The sequence below is a fragment of the Apus apus genome, chromosome 9, assembly GCF_020740795.1.
Source record: "Apus apus isolate bApuApu2 chromosome 9, bApuApu2.pri.cur, whole genome shotgun sequence".
In the NCBI taxonomy this organism is placed as follows: Eukaryota; Metazoa; Chordata; class Aves; order Apodiformes; family Apodidae; genus Apus; species Apus apus.
In genome coordinates, this window is record NC_067290.1 from 15,130,689 (window position 1) to 15,156,344 (window position 25,656).

At 49.2% G+C, this 25,656-nt stretch overlaps 1 protein-coding gene across 1 annotated transcript in view; it reads left to right on the forward strand.

Moving 5' to 3' along the window:
* Positions 1–1,248: 1,248 nt before the first annotated feature.
* BSN (bassoon presynaptic cytomatrix protein) overlaps positions 1,249–25,656 on the forward strand; it is a gene marked incomplete at its 5' end in the record, with an annotated part of 88,220 nt that continues 63,812 nt past the window's right edge. The window contains 2 exon segments of the mRNA XM_051627879.1: positions 1,249–1,328; positions 21,244–21,643. Of these exon segments, the coding sequence (XP_051483839.1) occupies positions 1,249–1,328; positions 21,244–21,643 (480 nt within the window).

Here is a 25,656-nt window from a genome sequence, read left to right on the forward strand (position 1 = left end):
CTGAGTGGTGAGTGACATGGAATGGGTGGAGAGTTGAGAGGAGTATGAGAAGGGTGTTGAGAGGGCTGGGGAGTAGGGTGGGGGACTTCAGGAAGACTCTTCTAAGGTGGTGAAGGTCTGGTTGTTGCAGGTGAGGGAGATGGGCTTCCATCCTGGGGTGCTGGAGAACTGCTGATGTGTGGGCAGGGCCAGTCCCAACTGGCAGTGGAGGGACTTGAGAGGGGCTCTTGGGGCTCCCCTCTGCTCTCACCCTGCTTTGAGGACCCGTCAGCTTCACTACAGCCCCAGCTCCCTGTGATCCCCTGGGGAAGCTGGGTGCTCATGGGCTGAGCCCAGACCTCAGGGAGAGCATCTGAGCTCAGGGCTGGGTCCCTGTGACATCATGGAACAGCAACACTGGTCACTGCTGAGTGCTGGGTGAGCTGAGGGATCTGTTGTGTCATCAGGGAGCCTGTGTCCTCGCAGCGGGGCCAGGCGCTGTGACTGACCTAGGACAGTCCCTGCCCTCAGGAGGCAGCAGGTGCTCGCTGGCCAGCGCTGTGACCCCAGGGCTGCCTGTGGCCTGCGGGGCAGCAGGGCCCGCAGCAGCTGGCAGGGTGTGACACCCCAGGCACCCCGCGCCTGGGGCACCCCGTGGCCTCGCGGGCAGGAGGCTGCTGATTGGCTGGCAGGGTGTGACGTCCTCCACAGCCCGTGACTTCAGAGGGGAGGGCGGCGCTCATTGGTTGCTGGTGTGTAACCTCATGCGGGAGCGAGCGCTCATTGGCCGTCGGGCTGCGACCTCCGAGGAGACCGGCCGCTCATTGGCTGCCCGGGGGCGAGCTCGCAGGGCGCCGCCTGGCGGGCGCGGCCGGTGCCGAGCTCCGATTGGCTGCCGGCCGCTGGGGGGGCGGAGCCTTCAGGCGCGCCCGCCGTCGCCTCGCGCCCCTATTGGCAGCCCCTGCGCGCGCCCGCCGGGCGCGGGGCACGTGCCGCCGGCGGGGCGGGGCGGGGCGGGGGGAGGGGGCGGGGCGGCGCGCGACGATTGGCCGGCGGGCGCGCGTGCCCGCGGCGGGGGCGGCGCATGCGCGAGGCGGCGGGGCAGGGCGCGATGGCGGCGCGGGGCTGATGGCGGCGGAGGCGGCGCTGCGCTGAGGGAGCGGTCCCGCCCGGGCCGCCATGGGCAACGAGGCCAGCCTGGAGGGCGGCGGCGGCGACGGGCAGCTCCCGCCCGCCGCCCCCGCCGCCGGGGCGCCGCCGCCGCCGCCCGCTGCCGCCGCCCCCGCCAGCAAGCCGCCTTCAGCACCGGGCGGCGGCGGACAGCTCCCGGGCAGCGCGCACGGGCCCAGGTCAGAGCGCGGGGGCGCGCCGGGCGGGAGCGGGTGCCGGGCTGGAGAAGGGGGGCTGGGTGCGGGCTGGGGTGTGAGGGTGTCCGGGGGCTGGAGCTTGGGGTGCGGGTTTGCGGGGCGCAGGGAGCGGGTTGGGGTGCGGGGGTGTCCGGGGGGAGATGGGCAGGAGCCGCCACTTGGGAGCTGGGGTGCGGGGTGCGGGTGGGCACGCGCGGGCCGGCGGGGCCAGGGAGGGGCGTGCCAGGGTGTGCGGCGCTGGGAGCGGGGGCAGGCAGCGGTGCGGGAGAGCAGGGGGCCTGGGGAGGGGGCAGAGGCACCCGGGGCAGGTCACTGCTGGGAGGTGCAGCCCCAGGGGAGCTGGCAGCGCGGGGGCACCCATGGGCGCTGGTGCAAGGCCAGGGTGTGGTTTGGGGCTGGGAGAGAGGGCATTTGGCGGGGGGCACAGTGTTTTGGGGGGACAGGAGAAAGGTGGGTGCAGTCCAGTGGGCAGAGATCCAACAGGGAGGGCCAGGGGTGGCCAGAGGGGGAGTGGGGTTAGGAGAAGGGAGGGATGTGGTTTGGGGCTGGGGGGTCCAGCCGGGGTGGGGGGGACAGTGTCTGGGAGTACGTGGGTGACAGCATCGGGCAATGCAGGTGGCCCAGCCAGCCATGGCCACCCCAACCAGAGCCAGCACCAAACGGGGAATGTCGTTACATAAGCAGAGGGACGTGCAGCCCTGCCAGGAATCACCGGAGCAAAACCTGTCGGGGATCCGTGCCTCTCTCCCTCTGCCAGGCAGCGCCGGCTGGCAGGAGGGAGGGGGATGCTTTGGGAGCAAGTGTGGGATTGGAGATATTCCTTTTGGGAAAAAAAAAAAAAAAAGAGCTGATCCTAAAATATCATCCCATCTAGAAAAAGAAAGGCAAGGAGCAGAAAGTTGTGTGGAGGGATGCGGGGGACCCTGCAGGCAGTTTTCCAAGAGCGTGTGGCCGAAGTGTTCCAGGCTCTGCCTCACCTGTCGACGAGCTCTGCTTGTGCTGAGGGTCCTGTTGTTGTCTTGGAGGGGGAAGATGCGGGCAGGAGGTTGTTGTCTCCATTGCTTTCCTCTCACTCCTGGCTGGCTGCAGTCACTGCTGGCAGGCTGCATCTTCCCATCCAGACGCGATTCAGGGACCCTGTGGGGCGGCCAAGCTGCTGGCTGGCTTCTCTTAGTAAAACCCCTGTTGGCTTTATTGCAGGGAGGGTGGAAAACCAGCCCTGAGTGAAATCACGCCCATTTTCCTTGGCATTTTTTGCGGTTCCCTTTGCTAAAGAGCCACCAACCCCCTGCTTCGGACTCTGCCGGAGAGAACTTGTTTGCAGACTGTTCGTAACAATTCAGAATTAAACCATTAGGGCTGTTTAGGCCAGTGGAACAAGATGAGCCGAGGGAGCTGTGTGGATCTGTCATCTCTGCCCATTTTTGGTTCTGCTGTGGGGCTCCCCCGTTGCTGCCCAGGGTCTGTGTTTGCTGTTGTGCTGGGGCTGGGGATCCTGGGGTCCTGGAGCTGAGTCCTACAGCCCTGGCTGTCTTCCCTCCTCTCCTGCCAGAAACACTGGGTTGGTTTTACTGACCATGCCCCAGCCCTGGCACACTGAGCTGATGCTCCTGCCCCTCCTGGGAAGTGCTACTGGGGAGCTGCCCTCCCTAGCAATTAATTAATGCAATTAAGGAGGTGGGCCGCACTGGGCTCTGCGGGCTGGTGGTGGAGGAGGCTGCTGCAGAGCGGTGGGAAGATGCTGATCTGTGCCAGGGCTTAAAAACCGAGTGTAGGAGGGGTGTGGGGAGCTGAGATATTGTTGGGGGGTTGTAATTAAAGGTAAAAAAGTGAAAACGAAGAAAAAAAGCAGTCTTGGCAAGGGAAATCATCTTTATGTGAGGCAGGAGCAGGCATGTAGGGTAGACCAGGTGTTGTAAAAGGTTTAGTGAAGCAGGGCTTTTGCTGATCCAGCAGCAGGTGTGTGCTGCTCCAGAAACCCCAAGTGATAAGGGAAAGTGAACCTCAGTATCTGGGTAGTTATTTTTTTTTTTTAATCTGAATTAAGTAACCTAAATCTGTGTGCAAGCCAATGAAAACCATAGTTATGTTACTCTTCTGTGTAGTTTTTCCCAACTTGCTCTGCATTACGCAGGGAAATAGTCTGGATACATTATATGCTAGACTGGATTACAGGGTCTGGTGTTTAAATTAATAATAATTGTTTTCAAGAAACTGTGTGTACGTTATGGAGCAACTGCAGGGAGCAGAAAATGCCCTACAGCAGTAAGGTCTACTCACCAGACCTACCACTATTCATAAGCTCTGGTTTTGGTGTGTGCTCTGGGGAGGTGTGGCAGGGCTGCAGGAGGAGAGGGGGACAAGATGGTTGGTTCTGCCAGTGGATCACAGCTCTGAAAAAGGCTAAAGGGTGCAGAATTGCATCAGGAGAGGCATTTTCAGAGAGAAGACCTTCCCCTGTGCAAGGTGCTGCTAAAATCTCACCTAGGGGGTTGTGCCTAGGTAAGGTGATGCTGTCAGAGGAGGGAGGGAAGAGTTGCCGCTCATCTGCCCAGACAAACTGTGGCATGAAAGGAGATGAAAAGATGGAGCGTTATTAACCCCTAGGACAAGAGGAGCACAAATTGGTCACAGATGCATTTGGTCTGAAAACTTTCCAGCTGCCTGGCAGCGAAGTCCTGGTCTGCTCCTCCAAAGATACCCCAGAAGCACAAGGACAAGCTCGTTTTACGGCGCAGTTGATGGACTGATGAAAAGGGATTGGGCGGTACAGCAGGAACAGTCCCATGTTTGGAAGCATAGCTTGGGGCACAGTGCTCTAGGTGGCTGCTTTTCCTGGTATCCTGAGGAGAGACTTTATTGCTGCTTCTGATTGTATTTGTCTGTGCCTGATTTATGCCTGGTTCATTCAGTTTTTTGGTCTGACTGCTGCTCACCCGTGGAGCTCGTAAAAGACTTTGTTTTGGCACTTGGATGCGTGAGGTAAGGCTGAAGGACGGGAGGGGGAGGAGGGTCAATCTCCTGGGAAGTGTTGAGGACCAGCCACAAGCCCCTGGCTCTCAGTGGAAGCAGAGATGCTTTCAGCATCCCTTTCCCTCCAGAGCCCCTGGGAGATATGTGTTGCAAACAGCTGGGCTGGCTGCCGGGCTTCAAGGTCAGGAGAAGGCTTTTTGCCACAGCAGAGACCACCTTGACTTTTGCTTCCATGATAAAGAAGTTTTTTTACTGAATCCCCCCAGATTTCTCAAGTCTCCAGGTAGGCTTGCTGCAAGTTGAGGGTCTTGAAGGGGAAACAAGAAGGGAAGTTTCTAGTGCTGAGCAGCTCCTGTGTCCCCGAAGCCTTCCCTTGGCTTGGGATGGCAAGTCAGGTGTGGATCCTGTTTTAGCATCAGTCTGTCTGGCAGGCAGCAGAGTTTGAAGATAAAATCAGGTGATAGGAAGGAGAATAGTGGAAACCAGACTGAACAAAGCATCCCTCCAAATTAGAGAAAATAAGCTCGAGTTTGGAAAAAAATGTTAGTGCAGATCAGATGCTCTGTTCTGCCCCTTTGGTAGCTCACTTATTTTTATTGGGTGTTGGCTTGTTTTCTTGTACCACCCAAGTACCACAGCAATAATAGGTAAGAAGTTTATACTTAAAAGTAATTAAAAAAATACTCAAGTTTGCCCATTTTTTGGTAAACAGGCATTTTCACAAGCTTGCAGAAACAAGCAGTCAGTGTCTGTTTTCACAGGACTGTGCTAGAAATAAAGCAAGGCTGTGTGATGGAAAGCCAGGCTAAGGACAGGGCTGGCAGCTCCGTGATTGTCCCCGTGCGCTGCTGTCCCCAAAGAGCCTGAGCCCTGCGCAGGGCTGGGCAGCGCCCTTCCTGCCAGAGGCACTGCTGGAAAACCTCTTCCTCAAATATTAAAATAGGTGTTTCCTGCTGATGTGCTGTGGCAAAGCCTGCTGTGCTCCCCTACTTAGGGTTAGTTTCTTACAAGATGTTTGGAGGGGAAGAACAGATACATGTTTCCAGCTTATGAAACTTCCATGAGCAAAATGAAAGGTGGAAGGAGGGGTGTAAAGTGGCTCCTTTGACAGATCAAATCAAAATATTTGCTGTGTTAAATATCCCCTTCTGGGGTTCAGTTCTTCTTCCCCTCCCATGTCAACTGCACCTTCCCTTTGGTGGTTCACAGGCGTTGGATAGCTCTGACAGCAGCCACCAGTCCAGTGAGTTTAGGTGGCACAGTCCTGGGTGCTTAAGTAACTCCAAAACCTTTTCTGCGAACATGCTCATCAATATTCAGAATGTTGGGCATCAAATATTAATGCCTTTATTTCCAAAACAAATACACAGATTTACAATCTGCTTCACAGGTTTCTCAGTGGTGAATCCAACCTGGATGTCACGCCAACAGCAGGCCACCTCACTGCTTGGTTTTGGGGCTCCTGGATGTCCCTACAGATGCTACAGGTTTCCTTCTCTCCAATGGCTGATGCTGGTTGAGAAGCTGGAGGAGTTTTTGGCTCCTCGTGCAGCTGGGGCAGGTTTCTGTGCCCTAAAGACCCCAGTGCTGGTGGTCAGCATCTTCTGCTGATGTTTAGGATGCCACAGCTCGAGTGACCACATCCAGAGGGACTAGAGGGTGCCTCCCACCCTTGGGTCATGTTGAGTGGCATAATAGGCTGGCTTCTCCTTCTCCAATGCACCTCAACGAAGCTGTTTCTCTTCTTTGTGAACTGAGCATAGCTTGGATGCTTCCCATCATGTTTCCAGTTCAGTGCAGGCAGATATCCTGTGCCATGGCATATTCCCATGGCTTGTACCAGCCTGGGGAGTAGCTTGGTGGGGCCAAACAGGCTCTGGTGGAGTTCTGGTCTTCATGAAATGTGGAATTATGATTCTCACATCATCTTTGCTGATGAGCTCTGCTGCTCCTGAGTGCTGCCAGGGGTATTTTTGTGGCTGGTGAGTGACAGGGAGTGCTGTGGTCACCCCGGTCCCACACGTCACAAAGTGTTGAGAGTGTTGCACGTATTTTCTTGAGCTGGAGATGGTTGCTGTCAAGCCATCACTGTGTTTCCAAACGTCTGTTTGAATGACAGACGTGTTATTTTGCATCAATCCATAGGCATGGCTATTCTTCTGAACAGGGTTTTTTGGTCTTTTTTCATGCCTGTGGGTGCTGAGCTTGGGCCTGACCCCGCAGCGCTGCTGTGCAGCCTGTCACTCATGGCTGGGCTTGCTGGGCAGCTTTCCATCTCACTGACACCAAATGTTTTTTATAGATACAGTGAAGTGACTCCTTGTTGAGTGCAGCCTGCACCTCCAGCGAGCTCTTTAGGATCCTACAAGGTGGGGGGAAACACCAGCTTAATGCTGGCCTGCGATTTACAGCTGCCTGGGGGGCGTGTTCCTGAGGCTCCTCACCCGTGCTCTGCTCGTATTTCATGTCAGAGATGACTTAACCACACTGGTGGCAGCATCTCGCTGGCTCTTGGCCTCTTCATAGCTTCCTAATGTGTGTTTGAGATCAAAGATAGACCCCCAACACCATTGACAGACCAGGGACAGTGGGTTGATGGGCAGGAGATAGCAGCTTCCTGATCACATGGAGCTCCTCAGAGGCAGAGTAACTTCATGCACCAGGTCAAGGAAAGCTGCTTCTGGATGCTTTTTCTAAAATTTAATCTCTTTTTCTTTTTTCTTTTTTCTCTTTTTTTTTTTTTTTTTATTCAAGTGACAGAGTTTGGCTGCAGACTAAAAGGGTTGTTGTGCCATCCAGCCTGGCCTCTGGCACTGGGTGGTAAAGGTCCTCACTATGGCTAACAAAGGTAGGCAGGAGTTTGGAGGTCCAAGCTAGCCAAATGGCAATGAAATATATATCAACTGTGTGCATGAGTGTAGCAGCAGCTTACCAGAGGGTGCAGTGAGATTAATGATCACACAAAGCTTAAATAAAAGCTTCACCTCCTGAAACATCCAATCCCCCTCAGCACAAACCTGCAGGGTCTGTGATGTCCAGCAGATGAGCTGTTTATTCTGCCTTTATTCCCCTCAAAGATGTAATTAAATAGTTTGGTGCATTCTCCTTTGTCAAGAATGATTTAGCTGTGTTTCTGGATCAGTGTCTGTAGAGGAGAAACACGTGTATATTAAATCAATTAAGTGTATTGAGCATCTTCTAAGAAGAGCTACAACAAAACCCCCTCTCCTGCCCAGCCTGTTTCCTGATGATCAGAATCCCCAGACTCCCCAGACCCGTCTCCTGTCCCTCTCCTTGGTGTCTCCTGTGGCAGCAGTGCTTCTTGCAAACCCACTGCTTATGGGTTGCCTTAGATTGCCCTCGTCTCACTGCCTGGCTGTTACCCCAGAGCAACCAAGGTGAACATCTCCAGTTGTTGGTGCTTGCTGGTGATGGGCTCAGTTGTCCAAGTAACAGGCTGTGTAAAGTACCAGTGGGCAAAGGTTGGAGCACAGGAATGGAGGAGGCCTCTGGGCCATTACCCACTTGTAGACACCATTAGTCACCCCATCACAGAATCCCACTATGAAGGTAACAACTAAGATCTCCAGGGCATCTCTGCTTTGCAAAGCCAAAGTGCAGCTTTGATTTGCCTGCAGCAGCCCATATGCAGATGAGGTTTAACTTCCATATGGCTTCCTGAGGGCTAATGACACTTTCAAGTCCAGGTGTGTTCAAGACTTGGGCCATCCTGGATGGCAGCACTGGTGACTGAGATGTTCACCCTTTTCTTGTTCTGCAACAGATGATGGGATATGTTGCATGGCCGGGACACAGCTGGGGCACATGAGTCAGGACTTGAAGCTGAGCTTTTGAAGATGATGTGGTGGTCCAACATGCCCCTCTTCTCCATGTTCACAGCCAGGCAGCAGGTGCAGGAGGTGAGGAAGCTTATGGGCACCAAGTCTTCTCACTGCATCACAGTTACCCAGTGACTTCCCAGGTTGCAGCAAGCACTGCACAGGCTCCTTGGTCCCTGGGGAAGCACCTTCCCTCCTCCCTGAAGACTGTTGAGCCCATCCCTGTGGTTCTCAGTGTTCTCTTATTCTCTGTGAGTTGGTTTCAGTGCTGTGCTGTGACTTCTGCCTGGGATGTCCTGCAGCTTCTTAACCACTGTGTAAGGTGCAGGCTGTCATCTCCTGCCTGTGACATGCTGCCTGTCCCACCTGTAGTTGCCTGAACCTCTGCTGCCTGAGCACACTTAGCTCTCCATGAGAAGAGCATCCCCTCTCCTCCTCTTGGAGGGTTTCCCCCATTTTTTACAGCTATAACACAACCTAGACTGAGCAGAAGGGGTGTGGAAAACCCAGCCATGCTGCTTGAGAAACGTTGCTGCATTTTGAGTGTCTCAGAGCAGGAATGACTGGCCATTCTTCTCTTGGCTCCAGGGCCTGCCAGGGACCACAAGCTCTCAGACGTGACAAAGCAGTTTCCTGGCTGAGCAGCTTTTGAGGAGGCTTTGATGGCTCCTCTGAAGGCCACAGAAAAAACAACAACAACAAACAAACAAAAAACCAAATCACCTTGGACCAAAATGCTGCTTGGTGCAGATGTGACAAAACCCACTGTCCAGCTGGTGTGTGGAGCTGGCATGTCCTCCTCCAGCCATCTGTGTGGGTACTGCAGAGTAGGGAGACTTTGGGAGGCCTGGTGTCAATAGTTGAGAGCAGCCTTTGAACCTTTTTTGTCTTTCTTTCCTTTCCTGCCAGTAGGTTATTGCTTTTTTAGCCTGTTTTGAGTCTTTGCTGGCAGGGGGGGCTCACAGGCTTCTCCAGTTGCTGACAGGGACGTGAGGCTGACGCTGAGCTCCAGTGGCTGTCCCTTTGCTGGACCAGTGCTCTTCTGAGGATGATAGCATCATGAATGTGGAGATTTGTTTTGGAATTTGGCTTTATTGATGGATTTTGAACTCTGTTAAGAGATGCTTGGAGTATGTGACCTCTTCTGACATGGTCTCAGGGTGCCCTGTCCTTGGAAATTGTACATGGGCATGAAGTCAATGTGAAATGTATCTTCCTCAGCTATTAAATGGATTCTAAGCAGTCCTGCCCCTCTCACCAGCCCTCGTGAGACCCACCTGGGTCTGCCATGGGCTTCCCAGTAAGAGAAAGTGTCAACTGGTAGCTCATGACCTTCCTCAATTAGCCTAGACATGAGGACCACAAAGAGGTTTTGCCACAGGTAATGTCTGTGAAAGGATGAAATTGTGTGTGGGAATTCCTGATTGACATGTTGTAGCTGTTAACCACTTTTTTAGATTATTTTTTTGTAACCAGAAAAAACAGATTGCAGCCTGGGAAAAACAGGATGGTGGGTTGTTGGGTTTTTTTTAATCTTTCATCTCCTAAAGAAAACATTTTGGTTACAGATACGTGAAGTTATGAGTTACAAAATGGGAATAGTTGAAATTGGGGAAATGTATAAGAAGTTTGTAATTTGCCTTCCTTTGGTGAAAAAAACAACTTAGCTGATAATACAAAACCTATGAAAGGCTCAGGGAAAATGCAGAACTGAACTCCAGCTTTTTCCACACTGACTCCAAACTGTACTTTTTCCTTTGGTGAAACATGAAATTACTTTTAATTTATTTTGTTCCAATCCTAGTTACATAAACTATTATTTGACTGTACAGCTGGACTAAAAAACTGTGGGAGGTCTCCATTTCAGATTGTGCTGCCTCTTTCTCATCAAGCCTACAGACTGATTTCTTTAAATGCACCTATTAATCTTCTTAGGGAGACAAATTGTTGTTTGGTTGGGGGTTTTCTTTCCTTTCTTTCAATTTAAACACTAAACTACCAGTTATCTGCTGGCTAAACGCTGATGGTTTGAAGCCTTTCCAGATATGTCTGCACTGCAGCTGGGCCTCAAGATGCTCATGGGTTGTCCTGGCTCGGCTGGGTTTGATCCACTTCAAGCACCTGAGGTGGTCACAGCCTAAACTCTTTTTGTCACGCTTGGCAATAACCTCCACATTTTTAGGATGGAGCAGTGCATCTTTTTCCATTTAAAATTTGCAGTGGGCTGTTGTGCTACTGACTCCCAAGTTTGGGACTTGTGGTGGGGCTCCAAGACTGGGACCTGTTAATGTGGGCCTTGTAGGACCAGCATTAGAATGCAGCCAGCCACGTGTTGTCCTCAAAGTGCACGGATCTTTCCTGTGTCTCCACTGGAGTGCATCAGCTTTGTTGTCCCCTGCCCACCAATAGTGACCTACCATATTTTGGGTCCAGACCAGACAGGTGTTGGTGGTGATCCTTTGGACTGCTGTCCTCATGGATCTTCTTTGCTCTCCTCTGCTGGGACTGGCTCTTGGGAGGGCGGGAGAGGGCTCTCAGGCTGCTCCCAAAGCACATCCCTGGCTGTGTCTGCTGTGCTCTGGACTTGTGAGATGTCTGCAGCAGATAGTGCTGGAGCACATTGTGTCGGGGCCAGGCGTACGTGAGCAGGCAGGGCTGGGTTCTGCTGCCATCACTGTTCAGTGGTCCTGCTGCTCAGCCCTGCCCTGGCTGGCTTTTGTCTGTAGGACAGCTCCGTGGTCCCCAAGAGTGGGAATTTCCAAGCCTTTTCCTTCTCCTCCCTGTCTGCAAGTTGTTGTGGATGTTTTGCTTGGGAATCCTGTTGCTGGGGAGCTCATCAGGACAGACGAGTTGTTTCTATGTATATGGAGTGGAGACCTTTGAGTATGGTGGTCTTGCCAGCACACCCCTGGCTGCTCTCCTGCCTCAGGCCACCCAGGGCTCAGCAGCAGGGGGGCCACAGGGGCCTTTGCTGTCCCCTCAGCCTTTCATGGTGCTGGTTTTCAGAGCAGGTAAAGCCCATTTACTACTGCATTAGCTTAGATTTTGAGTGGCTCCTCTGCAGTTATGGCCAAACATCATTCCTTGTTTGAGTGGACAAGGTGGCCCATGTTACTAGGTTGTATGTCACTAATTACCTCAGCTGGGCTAAAACAAGGCATCCAGAAATCACCACTCTGGGAGAAAACTCTGAAGTCTCCCCTTAGGCATCCCTTTTGTTCTTGATTTTATCTGTCTTCCTCATCCTGAAGTATCTCCTCGCTGCACTGGATAATGGATTAGGATGTGATTCCTACCCATTGATAATTACCAACATATTTTTGATTTATTATTAACTAAAAATACGGTTTCAAACACTCTGAATTAACATAATGTCTTTTTCTTTGAAATATGCAAGCTAGCTGCTTTGGGTAGTAATAAAATGCCTTCTACTTGTCAACTTATCTAAAATCCAGTTCCCTTATCAAGTAAACTTCTCAGCCTTAAATTTTAGCTGCTTCTGTTTCTGCCAAGTTCAGCCTTTCGATGGGACCACGAGGACAGATACATCAGATGAGCAGCAGCATCAGTCTCTCTGGGGACAAATGTTCTGGTCTGAGGTATGGGCAGGGAAATACAGGCAGTGACAAGGTGCCTCAGAGAGTTGTGGACACTGGAGAAGCTTTTTCCTTTGATCCTATAAAGAATTTGGCAGGGGAATTTCAGACTCAACCTATTTCAAAAGTACATTTAAACAGAACAGCTTGAAATATTGATGTTGATGTTCTTTGGGTTTGCTTTTTCTTTCCTGTTGTGGATAACGAGTTTTACACACAAAAATGTTTGTTCATTGGGAGGTCAGTTTGCCATTGGCAGCTGAGCTTCCAATTCAAATCCCTGAAAACCAGAGAGTGCAAATCTAAGACACACAAGCAACTGGATTGTCCCTGTCCTGTGCAAGGCAGCTGGTTGGCAGCCCAAGGGCAGCATCTCCAGCAGGCACGTGCAACCACGGGCTTGTCTCCAACAATGGACATCACTGGACCTCATGTGCTGGTGTGGAGAACATCAGGGATGGATGTTCTGCAGCTGAGAAGTGTTTCTGACAACCACAGCCTGATGTGAGGTTTTCATCCAACAGTGTTTGGCCATGTTGGATACTAATGTCTCCTCCTTGCAGGGAAGTGTGGGCTCATCAGTTTTACCACATACCCCTCTACTCTATGTGTGCAGTTCTTGGAGCTTCAGGGAGGACATGAGTTGATCCCTCAGTCCCTGCCCAAATGATCTTCTCTTGATTGCTCTTCCACACCTTAGATGTCAGCTCTCCTGGTAACCTGAGGCAACAACAAAAAATGTAATTAAGGACCTAAATGGCCCAGGGAAGGGTTAAGAGGGACCAAAATGCTGTGAGGTGCAAAGACACAATTGCAAGATGGATAAAAGTACTACACAAAAATATATATATTAGGTCTTCTGTTTCATTTGCTCAGGCTCAAACAAAGAGGGGTGCAGAGCCAGGGTTTTTCTGTTGCCACTTGCTGCCACCACCAGAAGCAGTTTGTCTCTTGGCAGTATGACAGTCTGATTTCCCCTCCTGGAAATTGCTGGTTTAACTGGGTTTTTCTTCTCTTTTTCTAAAAATACAAGCTGGTTTTGTTCTGGTCTGTCATTGCTGCCTCTTTTTTAACAGCACTTCTCCTTCTGATGGATCTTCCTATTTCTCATGCCTGGAATGAGTGTTGTTCCTCATTCTGGGCTGGGTTCAGTTGACTCAAGCTGGCATGGAGATGGATAATGATACTTTCTTTTTTTTTTTTCATCAGCTTTTAATTTTTGAGCTTGGGTGGAACTCATCCAAAAAAAATGGCCATGCTGTCTTCCCAGCTTCTTCATGGTCAAAGGCAAATGTCTTGATACCAGGAGTTTTGTAGCAGCATGGGGACCTGTGGGTGGTGTAGACAGGACCTGGATGCTCTCCTGGTGGAGCCAGACCCCTGGGGTTGACTGTTTTTTATCCCCCAGCAGCAAACTGCTCTCACAGGAGCTCTTACCCAGAAATTCCTCCAGCTCCTGGGCTGAAGCAAGCCTGAAACTCCAAAGGGAGCCTTGCAAAAGCAGACCTTTGTGCCACTCTCCACTGGGAAAAAAAGCCAGAAGCAAGTCAAAGGAATGGGCTGCTTCTGCTCTTCTCTTTGAATTGCTTTCCAGAATGCATTTTCCCCAAAATAACCTATTTGTCTGGTTTTCTGTAGATCATTCTATATTTGTTGCTGAACATTAAATTGACATTTTCTGAGGACTGTCCAAACTGGCTTGAAGAACTCTTTGCAGTATCTCATTTGGAGCCTATTGCTATGCCTGGCTATGGTTGTCTTCTCATCTTCTGAGCGTTACTCTGTGTTCCTTGACCTTGGATTTCACCTGCCATGGCATTTGCAGACATCCATTTCAGCAGAGCCTTCCAAAGCTCCTTGCATTCAGTTTTAGCTTTGAATACTTGGAATAAATTCGTATGGCTCAGCAAACTTGTCCCTTCATGATTCCCCTCCTTCCCAGGCTGTTTATGAATATATCCCAGTTACCCCATGGCAGGGTCCTCCTGCAACTCCACTTGTGAAAACCTCCAACCTTGACGTCCTGAACAGTGACCAGTTATTAACCCACAAGAAGGCTTCCCCTTATTTCACCATCTTTTACGTATTTTTTTCCTTCTTGATTTTTATCCTAAAATTTCTCCTCCTGACATGGTTTTTCAGACTAATCCTGTGTATGAAATGGTTCAGGTGTTGGAACTTTCATAAATTCCCTTAGAAAACAGCATGGCAAAGGTTGGATTTATCTTTTTTTTTTTTTTTCAGTCTTGCATTCCTCAAATATTTCTGTTGCATTTCAGTCTTCTTTCACTTTTCCAAATTCTTTGGCATATTTCCTCTTTCTAAAGTTTTAGAATATTTTTTTGGCCCAATTTATGAGTTATTCCTTAAGGGATTTTTATTTTTTTTAGGCGTTATCTGTTTTTTTTTATTTAATTTGCAAAACAATGGGTTGATTTTGTTTGTTTGTTTGTTTTTCCTCATCTAGATACAACTTGTACTATTGGAAGGATTTACTTTTACTGCTGTAGCCTAATTTGCTCCACTCTTTGCCTTGCCTTTTTATGGTCATGTCTGAAATCCTTTCTTGATAGTGCCCATTTTACCTGAGGCCCTAATATACCAACAGGTGCCATGGACACTTCCCACCACTTGCCACTTTTAATTTCTTTTTAACAAACTTCCTCACTTTTTCTGATTTATTTTTCCCCATTTAAATCTAAATATCCAAGTAGTCATGTGTATTTGTCTGTTTTTTCCAGTCCTGCTATAGACTGAAGCAGAGCGTGTCACGGTCACCGTTACTGAAAATTTCTGTCATCCGTTTTGGCATCTCAAAGCAGGACCAAGCCAAGAGCAGGTTGCTTTGTTCTGCATTGCTCTAGGGACTAGTTAACAACCTCAGCAAAAAATTGCATTGCTGCCAATTAATATCAAAGAGGCTCTTAAGGGTTGTGGGGTTGTTTTTTTTATAATCACAGATTTACAAGATGAGATTTCATGCACCATGTGCCATAAAAATTCCTTGGTCTATCTTTGACTCTGCTGGCATGTTGAAAATGCAGCACAGCCATTTTTGCTGTTAGCTTGAGGACAAAGGTCTTTGGTTAAACATGACCCTGACAATCAGCTCTTTTGCTGTTTAATTGCTAGAGTTCAATTAGAAGATGTGAGTGGAGGTAGGCTGAGGGGAGCGATTGCTCCTTGGTGGGGGTACTCTGCCCATCATACATGTCCTTTTGGTGCTGTATTTTCAAGATTGTCACAGCTCTTTGTAAATTATATCATTTTTAACATGCATAAATGGCTTGCTGAGAGCCATCAGTGGGACCTGGGAAGGATATGGAGGCCATGTGTTGAACGTTGAGGTGGAAATGCGATGGAAGGGACCCTGTCAACCTGCACCTCACCGTGACTGCTGGGGACATTCCTCCCCGTTTCATCCACCCCTTCCCTGAGTGCTTCCTGGCAGTGTTGGCAAGACACCTGTCTCTCTGGAAGGGTTCTTCATCATTTCTTGCAGACCTACCAAGCCATGTAGTGAAGAGGAGAAGCTCTGGAGGTAGCAGCCCAATTTATCATACAGCCTCCACCATCCCCCAAGTAAGGCCACCGGAATTACTGTGCCGTTTGTTGTGCTCAACATTGGGGAATTAATGAGTCCTACAGTTGGGCAGACGTGCTGAGCACCCTCCCCTTGGGCCATGTCCTGGACTACCTGCTTCCTCCCCTCCTGTCAGCCTTCCCCAAGGGCTCCAAGGCTGGTCTCCACCTGCATTGATGGTCTGATGTCCACCTACCCACTGTTGGAAAAGCTACTGTTCCTCCTTGCTTTGTAGCTTCCAGGTACTTCCTAAGTGCCCAGAGGGATGAGATATCCCATGGACCTTTCTGATAGCTCCACACTCACTCCAGGGCTGGTGCTTCATAGGAACAGTGAAGCCAGGGCTTCTTTCCCTCTGTGCCCTCCTGGCTCTCTGACAAGCATCTCCTGGCACTGCAAGCAAGAAGGGGCTTCTACTCTGTCCCTGGAAGATTTACATGTGGTTTTCTGCCACCACAGAGGGAACAGATTTCCCTTGGTGCTGAGGCCGAATGGATATGGGACAGCCCACTTATCCCTGACAGATTTTAATGCTTTGAAGTTCAAGATTGTAAATGTTCTCAGCAGCAGTAATGCCACTTGAAAAGGAGACCGGTTCAAATCTTTCAGTGTGCCTGCTCCTGTGGAAGTATCTCAGAAGAAATCTCTTTGATAGATGTTGGACTGAGATCATTACCTGCAGGCTTTTCTGTCAATCCAGTAGCTGGCAGCTCTAAGGGGCTTGACAGAATCTTGACAGTGCTGGCTGCACATTTTGGGTATCAGCAGCTGTTCTTAGCACAACCAAGGCCAAACTGGGTGCCAATTAAGTATTTATTTGCCACACAGCAAAATTTGTAGGATAGGGCAGGGCAGGGCAGGGCAGGGCAGGGCAGGGCAGGATAGGATAGGATAGGATAGGATAGGATAGGATAGGATAGGATAGGATAGGATAGGATAGGATAGGATAGTTCAGTCAAAAGGGATATCAGAGACCTGCATCAATCATCTCATCCAGTTTCAAATGATAATAATAAAACACTTACTAAATGGCAGTGTGCAGGAATGAAAATTAGCAAGTAAATGTTTAGAGCTTAAATCAGTCATAACCCCCCTTTGGGTACACGGGTTCAGGTCATGAGCTGGTGGATGCTTCTCAACAGCCACATGTTGGACAGCAGTGATGGTTGCTGGTTCTTGATTGAACAAGACATGCTGATAAGATGGGGAATACGTGGTTTGTGGTCGACTAAGGCTCTTCCTGATCTTGACTTTGAAGGAAGCACACACCTTTAGTGTGGCTGTGAACTGGAAAACTTCTGTTTCTTGTTCCCTTTCCTTGGCTTGTGTAAATCTTTGCATGTTAAACGATGGGTCAAGCTGGCAGCAGCACTTGGTGTGTGATCTGCTGCAAAAGCAGGGGCCAGAGGAGGGGTGGCACATGGTGCATGGTGGCAGCATCCTGCTGGGAAGCAGTTCCTCTGGGGAAGGTCATCAGTCTGGTGTGTTAAGTGCAAGTGACTTATGCCACTGCCTGCCTGCCAGCCCCTCCTTGGACCTCACCCCCGGTGGGGTTTTACAGGGAGGACTCTAGGATGTCAGGTCCCTCTATATTTATGAGAAAAGGTTTGGGTGGAGGTCAGGGACCCTGTGATTGTCCAGACAAGGTGGAAGCCTTGAGCAGGAGCTCAGATATCCTGTTCAGCAGCAGGAGATGCACCTTAGGGATGCCTCAGCCATGGGAAAAGTGCCTGTCAAAGGCTGCAACCCTGGAGCACAAAACTGCAGGGGAACGGGGTTTTTCCACTGCTCCCCAAAGCCAGTTGTTAAACACCGTGGTCTTTCACTGGAGTGTTTGTGTTGGCATCTAATAAAATACTCCCTGACAGTTTCTAGTCACCATTGCAGAGTTCCAGCTTTGTTTTCAGCTGGGTTGCATGCTCTGGTTTTAAACCATCCAGCAGACACATTTCCAGCAGGAACTTCTTTCTGCAGGGACATGAATGTCACTAAGTCAGAGGCACTCGTATTTAAGCAGGTGCTCAATTTTAATCCTGTAACTGCAGCTTTTTTTGTCAAAGCAGAGCCTGAAACAGGATTCCCCGTGTTGGCTGGTTTAGAGCTCTGAAGGGGCCACCAATAAACTCCCAAGCTGAGCGGATGCTTTAGCATGGCTAGTGTGAGATTTTCAGTGCATGTAGCTGAAACCAGAGGCCCTGCACATCAGACAGTTCCTTTTCTGTTTATTTATTAAAAGGTTGCAAGCTCTGTTTTCTAGTCTGCCTTGCTGATAGGCAGCATATAGCAGCTAATATTTGTCATTATCCCACGCAGTTCCCCTACCAAGCCATAAGCTTTAAGAATTACATTTTTCTGAGTCAAACCCAGTGCCATTTTGACCTAGAGTCCAACTCACTTTTTGCTTAGCTGCCTCTTTTTTTTTTTTTTTTTTTTTTTTTTCCCTAAATAGGTTATATTCAGTGATTTTTGAAAATCAGTCATGTGGATGTTCACATCGGGCTTCAGCAGAACCAACTAGGTCAAATCTCTGCTCATAGTTGAGCAGCTCTAATTCTTATTCCTTAACCCAGCCTCCCTCTTTCAGGTGTGAGTGTCTACACATCTTCTCTATTTTCATGCTCTATCTTGATTTTTTTGCTTCTCATACCCTTGGTTTTACTGCAGGTGAGATGTAATTTGCTTTCCCTCTTTTTCTACTAAAAGAAAAGTCTTGCTTGTCCCCATTTTCCTTGTTTTTGATAGGAATGTGAAGCCAGGAGCTCCCTTCCACAGACAAGCCAAGGTCTTCTTTGGAAAGCCTGAGCAGGGCCTGCTCCTTGGAAAGTGATGGTGCCATTTGTTTTCATGTTCTTTTTAATATGCCATAATGTAGTAATTAGATCAGCTGCCCAGCAAGCAGGAGACCCATTTAAGTATCCACCAGGCAGAGAGAGATATGCAATCCATATTTCCCAGTTGCCTAAAAGGGCTGCAGCTCCTGAAGGATTCACTTGGACAAGCCCCCATGGACTGAGGGGCAACCTCATCAATGTTTACAAATATGTTAAGGAGGATTGAGCCAGGCTTTTTTCAGTCATGTCCAGTGATAGGACAAGGGGCAATGGGTGCAAACTGGAGCATAGGAGGTTTCATGCAAATATCAGAAAAACTTCTTTCCTGTGAGAGTGACAGAGCCCTGGATCAGGCTGCCCAGAGAGGTTGTGGAGTCTCCTTTGCTGGAGACATTCAAAACCCACCTGGGCACGTTCCTGTGTGATGTGCTCTGGGTGATCCTGCTCTGGCAGGGGGGTTGGACTAGATGATCTTTCCAGGTCCCTTCCAACCCCTAAGATTCTGTGATTCTGTCATTCTGAGACAGGCCAGCTTGTGTCAGGGGATGGCTGAGGCACCTTGGATAATCGTAAAATAAATGAATGCAGTGATGAGAAGTGCACAGAGTGAAACCTCTGCTGGGGTAGGGATGGGGATGGTGCACAGCATTGCTTTCCACCTGGAAAGGTGAAGGGAGCCAGGAGGGAGCTCCATCCCAACCTGGGAGAACGTCTCCTGAGCAGCCCTGTCCCACCCAGTGATGAGTGCCCAACTGCCCTCCTCCCTCTTCTGCGCCAGAAATGGTGCTCGAGGCTGAATAACAGCACCTTGTGTATCTTTTTCTCATGGGTTTTTGCATTTTCAAGAGACCCACAGACTCTGGTTTGGGTGGGAGATGTAGGAAGCGTCTGTGCCTCGTGTGACAGCTCCCCTTGATGGAGCCCAGCTTCAGAGCTACTGAGCTCCTCACATTGATTAACTGCAAAAAAACTCACTAACCAAAACATTCACTATTTAAAGAAAGGTACTTGAACTAAATAAACAAGTCTGCTAGTACTATTAAGTACCAGCAGCAAAAATAGGTGGTAACTACTAATATATTGCCAAACACTTCCTCTGTGGGTAGCTGCGCTAAGTTTTTCCCATTTTTCACTGAGCTGGGAAGTGAAACCGTGGTTGAGTGGTATTTCTGTGGGCAGAGCTGGTTTGGAGTCAGAATTCCCACTTGGTGGCAAGCAGGTTTTTTTCATACGAAATGGGACCAAAAAATTACTTGATTTTTATATTTGCAGTGGAATAACCACTCTCTTGTTCCAAACAATAGTTATTTGACTAAATATATGTTAATCTTTTCAAATAATGTTTGAAAAATAGATGTTTCATATATATCTATGAACATATAAAATATATGTTATTTAATACACCATTAGGCTAGCCTGTGTTCTAACACATAAATGCTGTTTTATAAGAATTAAATTTAAGGGGAGAAAATGCATTTTGCATCGTGCCAGCACTTTCTCCCAGTGCCCTGGGGCAGCAGCTTTGAAGCCCTCAGCATCAGGAGGCAAATCCCAATTCTGAGCTCAAGGGCATCAGGGCATGAAGAGCAAGGTGTTCAACCCACACTTACTGCAGGGGCAGGGCAGTTTGCTCTTCAGGCTGGAGCAGATCAGTTACTCCCTCGTTGCTTTGCTCTATTATTATTGTGTGATTCCTCTTTCAGAGAAGTGGGTTTCAATCTGCAGCCGAGATGTATTCCCAAAGTGCTCTTTTAATATTTATTTTCACCTGACTTCCTATTACTGTGGCAACATGCACTTTGAATTTCATTAGTTTTATGCATTTAAGTTCCCTTTTTAAACCTTTATAAGGTCAGACCCCGCTTGGGTAAATCAACAATTTATTACATTTGAGATTCTGTGTAATACTTTTCCTTAAACAGCTGTAGATCACCAGTAGTGAGGGCATTAGGCTTCTGCCTTTTTGAGGAAAACTTATGGCATTACTGATAAGCATGTGCACAAATTATTCTGTAACTAGATAAATGTCTTCCACCGTAGCTCTGTCATTCTCATGGCCTTGTGGTCCACCAGCAGCATGTTGCAGGGTGCCTGCGCTGGAGTTGTGTGGGAGGTGGGGTGTGTAGGACCTCCAGCCAGGTTCTGCAGCATGAGAATTAAAAAAGCTCTTGCAGCTAAAGCTGCTCTGGGGACCACTAGACCCTCTCCCCAAGCTCTGGGGTGGCAGGGAGCACATGCTGAGGTGTCCTGAGGGTACAGGGTTGGTGCCTGAGCAGCAGTGGGTGTAATGTCAGTCTCAGTGTCACTCCTGGGGAGCTGGGGTTTCACAGGGAGGTTTCCTCACCCAGTCCTGGAGACAGAAAACCATCCCAGCTGGTTTTCTGCCCAGCCAAGATCCACATCACCCAGGAGAGGTTTCAGCTGGGGGGCAGCCAGCCCACCTTCCCCACCCTTCTGGCTTTACTAATGATTAATGAAGCAGAGCTGATTCCCCCTCTCTTAATTACCCTCTGCAGTGGAAACAAGCCCTTGGTTGCTTTCACCTGTGGCTCACTCAGGTGTAGCTCGGCAGACCAGAAGGTATAAGTAGTTTTCCTGCTGCCTGTGGGTTTCTTTTTGGTAGGCAGGGCTCTTCACTATCTTTTTCCTTCACAGTAACTCAGAAAAGTAGGTTGTGAGAAGATAGTTTAGCACATGTTGGCTGTCTCCTTGTAAACCATGAGTGCTGCCACCTCTTCCAGCACCTGCATGTGCTGGAGAAGGGCTGGGGGCCCTGGGCTAGCAGCATGCTGAGCTGTCCCAAGCTTCTCATTTTCTGTGTGACTTTCTGGTTAGAGTTCAACTGGGAATGCGGTGAGTGATTTGATTACATTTGTGCTGCTGGGTTAGACAAGAGAAAGCCAAAGTTGCCCCTCATTTCAAGAGCTAAAGCAAATCCTCCTGTGGACCTGAACAGTGTCCCCAGGTACCAGTGTGGTTGTGCTGGACTGAGCTGGGGCTTCGGGGGTGGACAAAGTGTCTGCTTTGGATGTTACTAAACCCGAGCTTATTGTGTATTTTTTTATGGTATTTCAGCACGCCGAGGAGACCGGAGCAGCTGGACCAGGCGCCTGCCCAGCGCTCGGCATCCCCCTCCCTGGCACAGCCTGCGTCCCGGTCCCCGAGCCCCCGGGAGATGAGGGGCCGAGGCCAGCCTGGCCCGCCGGCAGAGGGGCAGCGGAGGATGCTGCAGGTGGACAGCAGGACCCAGGGCCCGGGGAGGTCCCCCTCGGCCTCGCCGGACCGGGCCAGCACCCCCACCTCTCCCTACTCGCTGCCGCAGATCGCCCCGCTCCCCAGCAGCACCCTCTGCCCCATCTGCAAGACGACGGAGCTCACCTCCTCCCCTGGCCAGCCCAACTTCAACGCCTGCACCCAGTGTCACAGCAAAGTCTGCAACCAGTGTGGCTTCAACCCCAACCCGCATCTCACCCAGGTGAGGCCTCTGCTTCCTCCTGGTGGGTGGGGGGGCTGGCGGGGAGGGGGCCCCGCTTCTTGCTCTGTCTCCCCAGGAATTGCACCTTTGCTCACGGGCAAGGGCCCCGCGTGTTAGTCAGGGGCTAATTGTGGTGATGTGAGCTCTAATGAGATGGGGGAGGGAAATGACAGGATGAAAGGAAATGGCCTCAAGTTGTGCTGGGGAGGTTTAGATTGGATATTAGAAGAAAATTCTTCACTGAGAGGGTTGTCAAACACTGGAACAGGCTCCGCAGGGAGGTGGTTGAATCACCATCCCTGGAGGTGTTTAAAAGACATGTAGATGTGGTGCTGAGCGACATGGTTTAGCAGTGGACTCGCTAGAGTTAGATTCATGGTTAGACTTGATCTTGAAGATCTTTTCCAACCAGGATGACTCTGTGGTTCAGTGAAGTGGTAGACCAGCAGGCAGGTTCAGTCTCTGTGACCCCAAATGCTTGGCTGTGGTGAAGTCCACATACACAAAACTGCCCTGAGGTCGAAGGGCTTGACAGCAGGAGGGGAGCAGAGAGCTGGCAGCCCCGAGGTGCCCATCACCTCAGGCCTTGACTCCTCCCAGGAGAGGAGGTTTTGGCGGTGGATGAGGTTTCGACAGCATCAGGCTTGGCGGCAGGAAGGAGGTGCCAAGTCATGCAGGAGATGGTGCCTTGCTGGGGGAGCGTTTTGTGCCGGGTGGGATGTGTGAGATGGTGGTGCTGGGTTCCTGGAGGTGGATCCAGCAGCGCTGCCAAACAGGGGGTGCTGGATCATTGGGCTCCCGGGGCCCATCCGTTGGGTCAGAGACCTCTGGGTGGGAAGTCATGTGGGTGCTTTTTGCAGTTGTTCAGAACCAAGCCATGAGGATTCCTACTCTTGGGCTTAATAATAGCCAAATTGCCACTCCCATGCCCAAATCCTGTTTTCTCACACACTGACATCCCCTGGGTACCTGTGTTTTATTGCCAGTAGCTGCTTCTGGTAAGCATGCAATCCTTGCTGCAGACATAGACATTTCTAAACACTTGCTTGAGAGAGAGTTCTGCCTTCTAGCCCCTTTTCCTGGTGGAAAGAGAGTTGGGCCACTTGATACCCCTGGGTGCTGCTTTTGTACCCCTGTAACAAGGTACTGGCCCCTGCGATGATCAGTATAAGGTCTCAGACTGTAACAGAGGGCCCTGAGGTGGAAATTAAGGCTCCTGCATGGAAATGCCATGGGTCACACTCCTGTTTCACTTCTAAATTCATTTGATAAATGTTTGTTTTATTGTACTCTGAATAGTAGCAGTTAGAACATAAACAAAAAATACACCAATTGCTCAGTTTCTGGTTGGTCTGGACATGTCTTCTCTGCCTTGCTCCCAGAGCTTTCACACAGTGCTCCCTACCCCAAGCCTCTCTTATAGATACCCCAGTTAAAATGTGTGTGTGCATAGAGTTTCTGCTCAGTGTCTCCTGGCTATCTCTTAGTCCCTGGGCCAGCTTCTAGCATCTCTAGGTTTCTATGCCCTCTGAAATGGGACTGACTGCTGAGCATTTTTAAACGTTGAATGGAAAAAAATTTGGACCTTGCATGAAAAAAAAGATGTGGTTGTATATATATATTTTTTTAATTTGTTCTGTCTTTAATATGCAAGTACTACTTTATGACTTGTAAGTAGGTCGCTGAGGGAGCGGGGGGATGAAAGCAGTTGTCCAAGATTGCTGTCTGCAGGTTGTGTTGGCAGGCTGTGTGATGGGCTGGCTGGGGGAGCGATGGTGGTTCCTGCCTCTTTGAAGTGTGACTTGCTTTTCCCAGCAGAATCACTTGTGCTGCTATTCTCGTGTCACACAGAAAGCAGTCTGAAGCAGTCTGGTGGTGTTAAAAAGGGTTAACGAGAGGCAGCTTGGAGGTTTTTCTCTTTTTTGGTGGTAGGAACTGGTTGGAAAGGACCTTCAGAGGTTACCTAGTCCAGCCTCCACTTGAATAATAAAATCATTTAGGTTGGAAAAGACTGTTAAGATCACTGAGTCCAACTGTTAAAAGCAGAGATCAGGTGAGGGTGCTCTGGGCTCTATCAAGCTGAGTCTTAGAAGCTCCCAAGGATGGACCTGCCAGTCCCACATGCTCCACTGTCCCCACAGGGCAATGCACCCATCCAGTCTGGTCTCTCAGGTGCTGCAGAGTGGCTGCACAGTGCTGCTGCTGCTGAGGTGGTTTGTGGCTTTGCATTTCCTGCTTGCATTTCCTTATGAGTATATTTTCAGGTAAACAGTTGATGTTTCTACTTTGTGCTGCAGTAGATCTAGGTTTGTCACTTCTCTGTCTGGATTCAAGGCTTTCTAGCAGGATTGAATAATCAAAAATAACACATTATACAAAAAACAAACCCAAGAAAACCAAAATTGTGTTTTCCTTGGTATTTTCTCTCCTGCAGCCTGTGGGACTGCCAGAAACCACAGGTGTGGGGAGATGGGAACTCGGTACCTGTCTGGCATCACACAGCCATGTGGTTGACTTCTGAAACGCTTTTGAGAGCCTGGTGTTTATATAAGCTTGGTGTGTATTTTGCATTTTGATTTTTCTAAATATAGATATTATAAGATAACTTTTTATATATATCTTTTATATATATATAAAAAAATATTTCACAGCCTTACTGCATGAGCTTCAGTCCATCACACTCCATTCTGCCACTTACAGGTTGCAAGTGCAGATTTTTCAGAGAAAGGGTTGACTGTACCCCTTAGCAAAACACCCTCACTCAATAATTAGGTGATAGCTTCTGCTCAGAAGCATATGCATTCCTTTGAAAAATTATTTGTCTTTGTCTTTTATTCTTTTTTCATGTGCCTTGATGGTCATTTTATCTTAAAGGCAGGGAACAACTTTCCCTCCTGAAGAAGCAGTTGGCCTCTCTGGCAGCTGGAGCTGATCACTTGCAGAGAAAAAAAAAAAAAAGAAAGAAAAGAATTAATCTTCTTTGGTTCTTTGCTCTTTTTACTCCTTTGAGCACCAGCTCGTTCTTGTTTCACAAGACTGGGCAAACAGAAGTTCCTGTCTGCTGTCGGTGTCGCTCAGTGTTTTACATGCAGATAATCACATTCTTCCCTCTGTTCATCTCCATGCTCTGAAATAGCTGCTGTCACCATTTTCAGTTTGGTCGGGTGCTGGCGTGCCAGTTTTCCCATTCATTCCCTTATTCCTGAAGGTCAGTGCTCTTGCCATAGGCAGTTATTTTAAGCAAGGGAGATGTGAAGCAGGGAGCTATGATGGCACCATTGAAGAGAAGAAGTTATGAAACAGCATGGGGAAATTGAACAGTTTGTTTACACGCCTGGGCAGGAGACAGGCTTTTGAATGGATGTGTGTTGTTTTAAACGCAGTGTTGCAGCCTTAACCTTCTAGTAGGATTTTTAATTTCTTATTAAAACTTTTTCTAGTTTTCCTTTGTGTTGTCTTTGAGGTTTTTTTGGACAGCTTGTTCTGCAGGACCATGCCAGCAAGGCTGTCATCTCCTCCAGAGGGGAATAGCTCGGTTTCAAGCCAGTATAATAGGTTTTGAAAATCCTCTTTTTATACATCTCTCACTTTGTAATGCTGCTCCTGTGGCTTTCGCCTGACTGATCCTGCAGCATGTTCATCTGATTGGATTTGCTCCGTTTGCTACCATACGGAGTAACCTGCAGGCATCCTTTCTGTGCCTCTGGGGTTTGAAGTGCCACTACACATTGCTAATTTGAGAAATTAATTCCTTCTTCAGTAGTCTCTTAAATATTTTTTGGTTTCTTTTCATTCATTCGCTCTCCATCCTCAGTGCTAAATCGAAAAAAATGTAGGACTTGGTGTTGATTTTCATCAAGAGCAGTAGCACAGCATTGAAAGATGTGCTGTGGTGCTGAAAGGAAACTCAAAATGCCTGGCTGCCTAATAGGTTTGCTCAGAACCACTTTGGGAGTATAAAAGCCCTTTGCTTTCTTCCTTACATTTCTATTGTGCTTTTTTTTTTCCCCTTT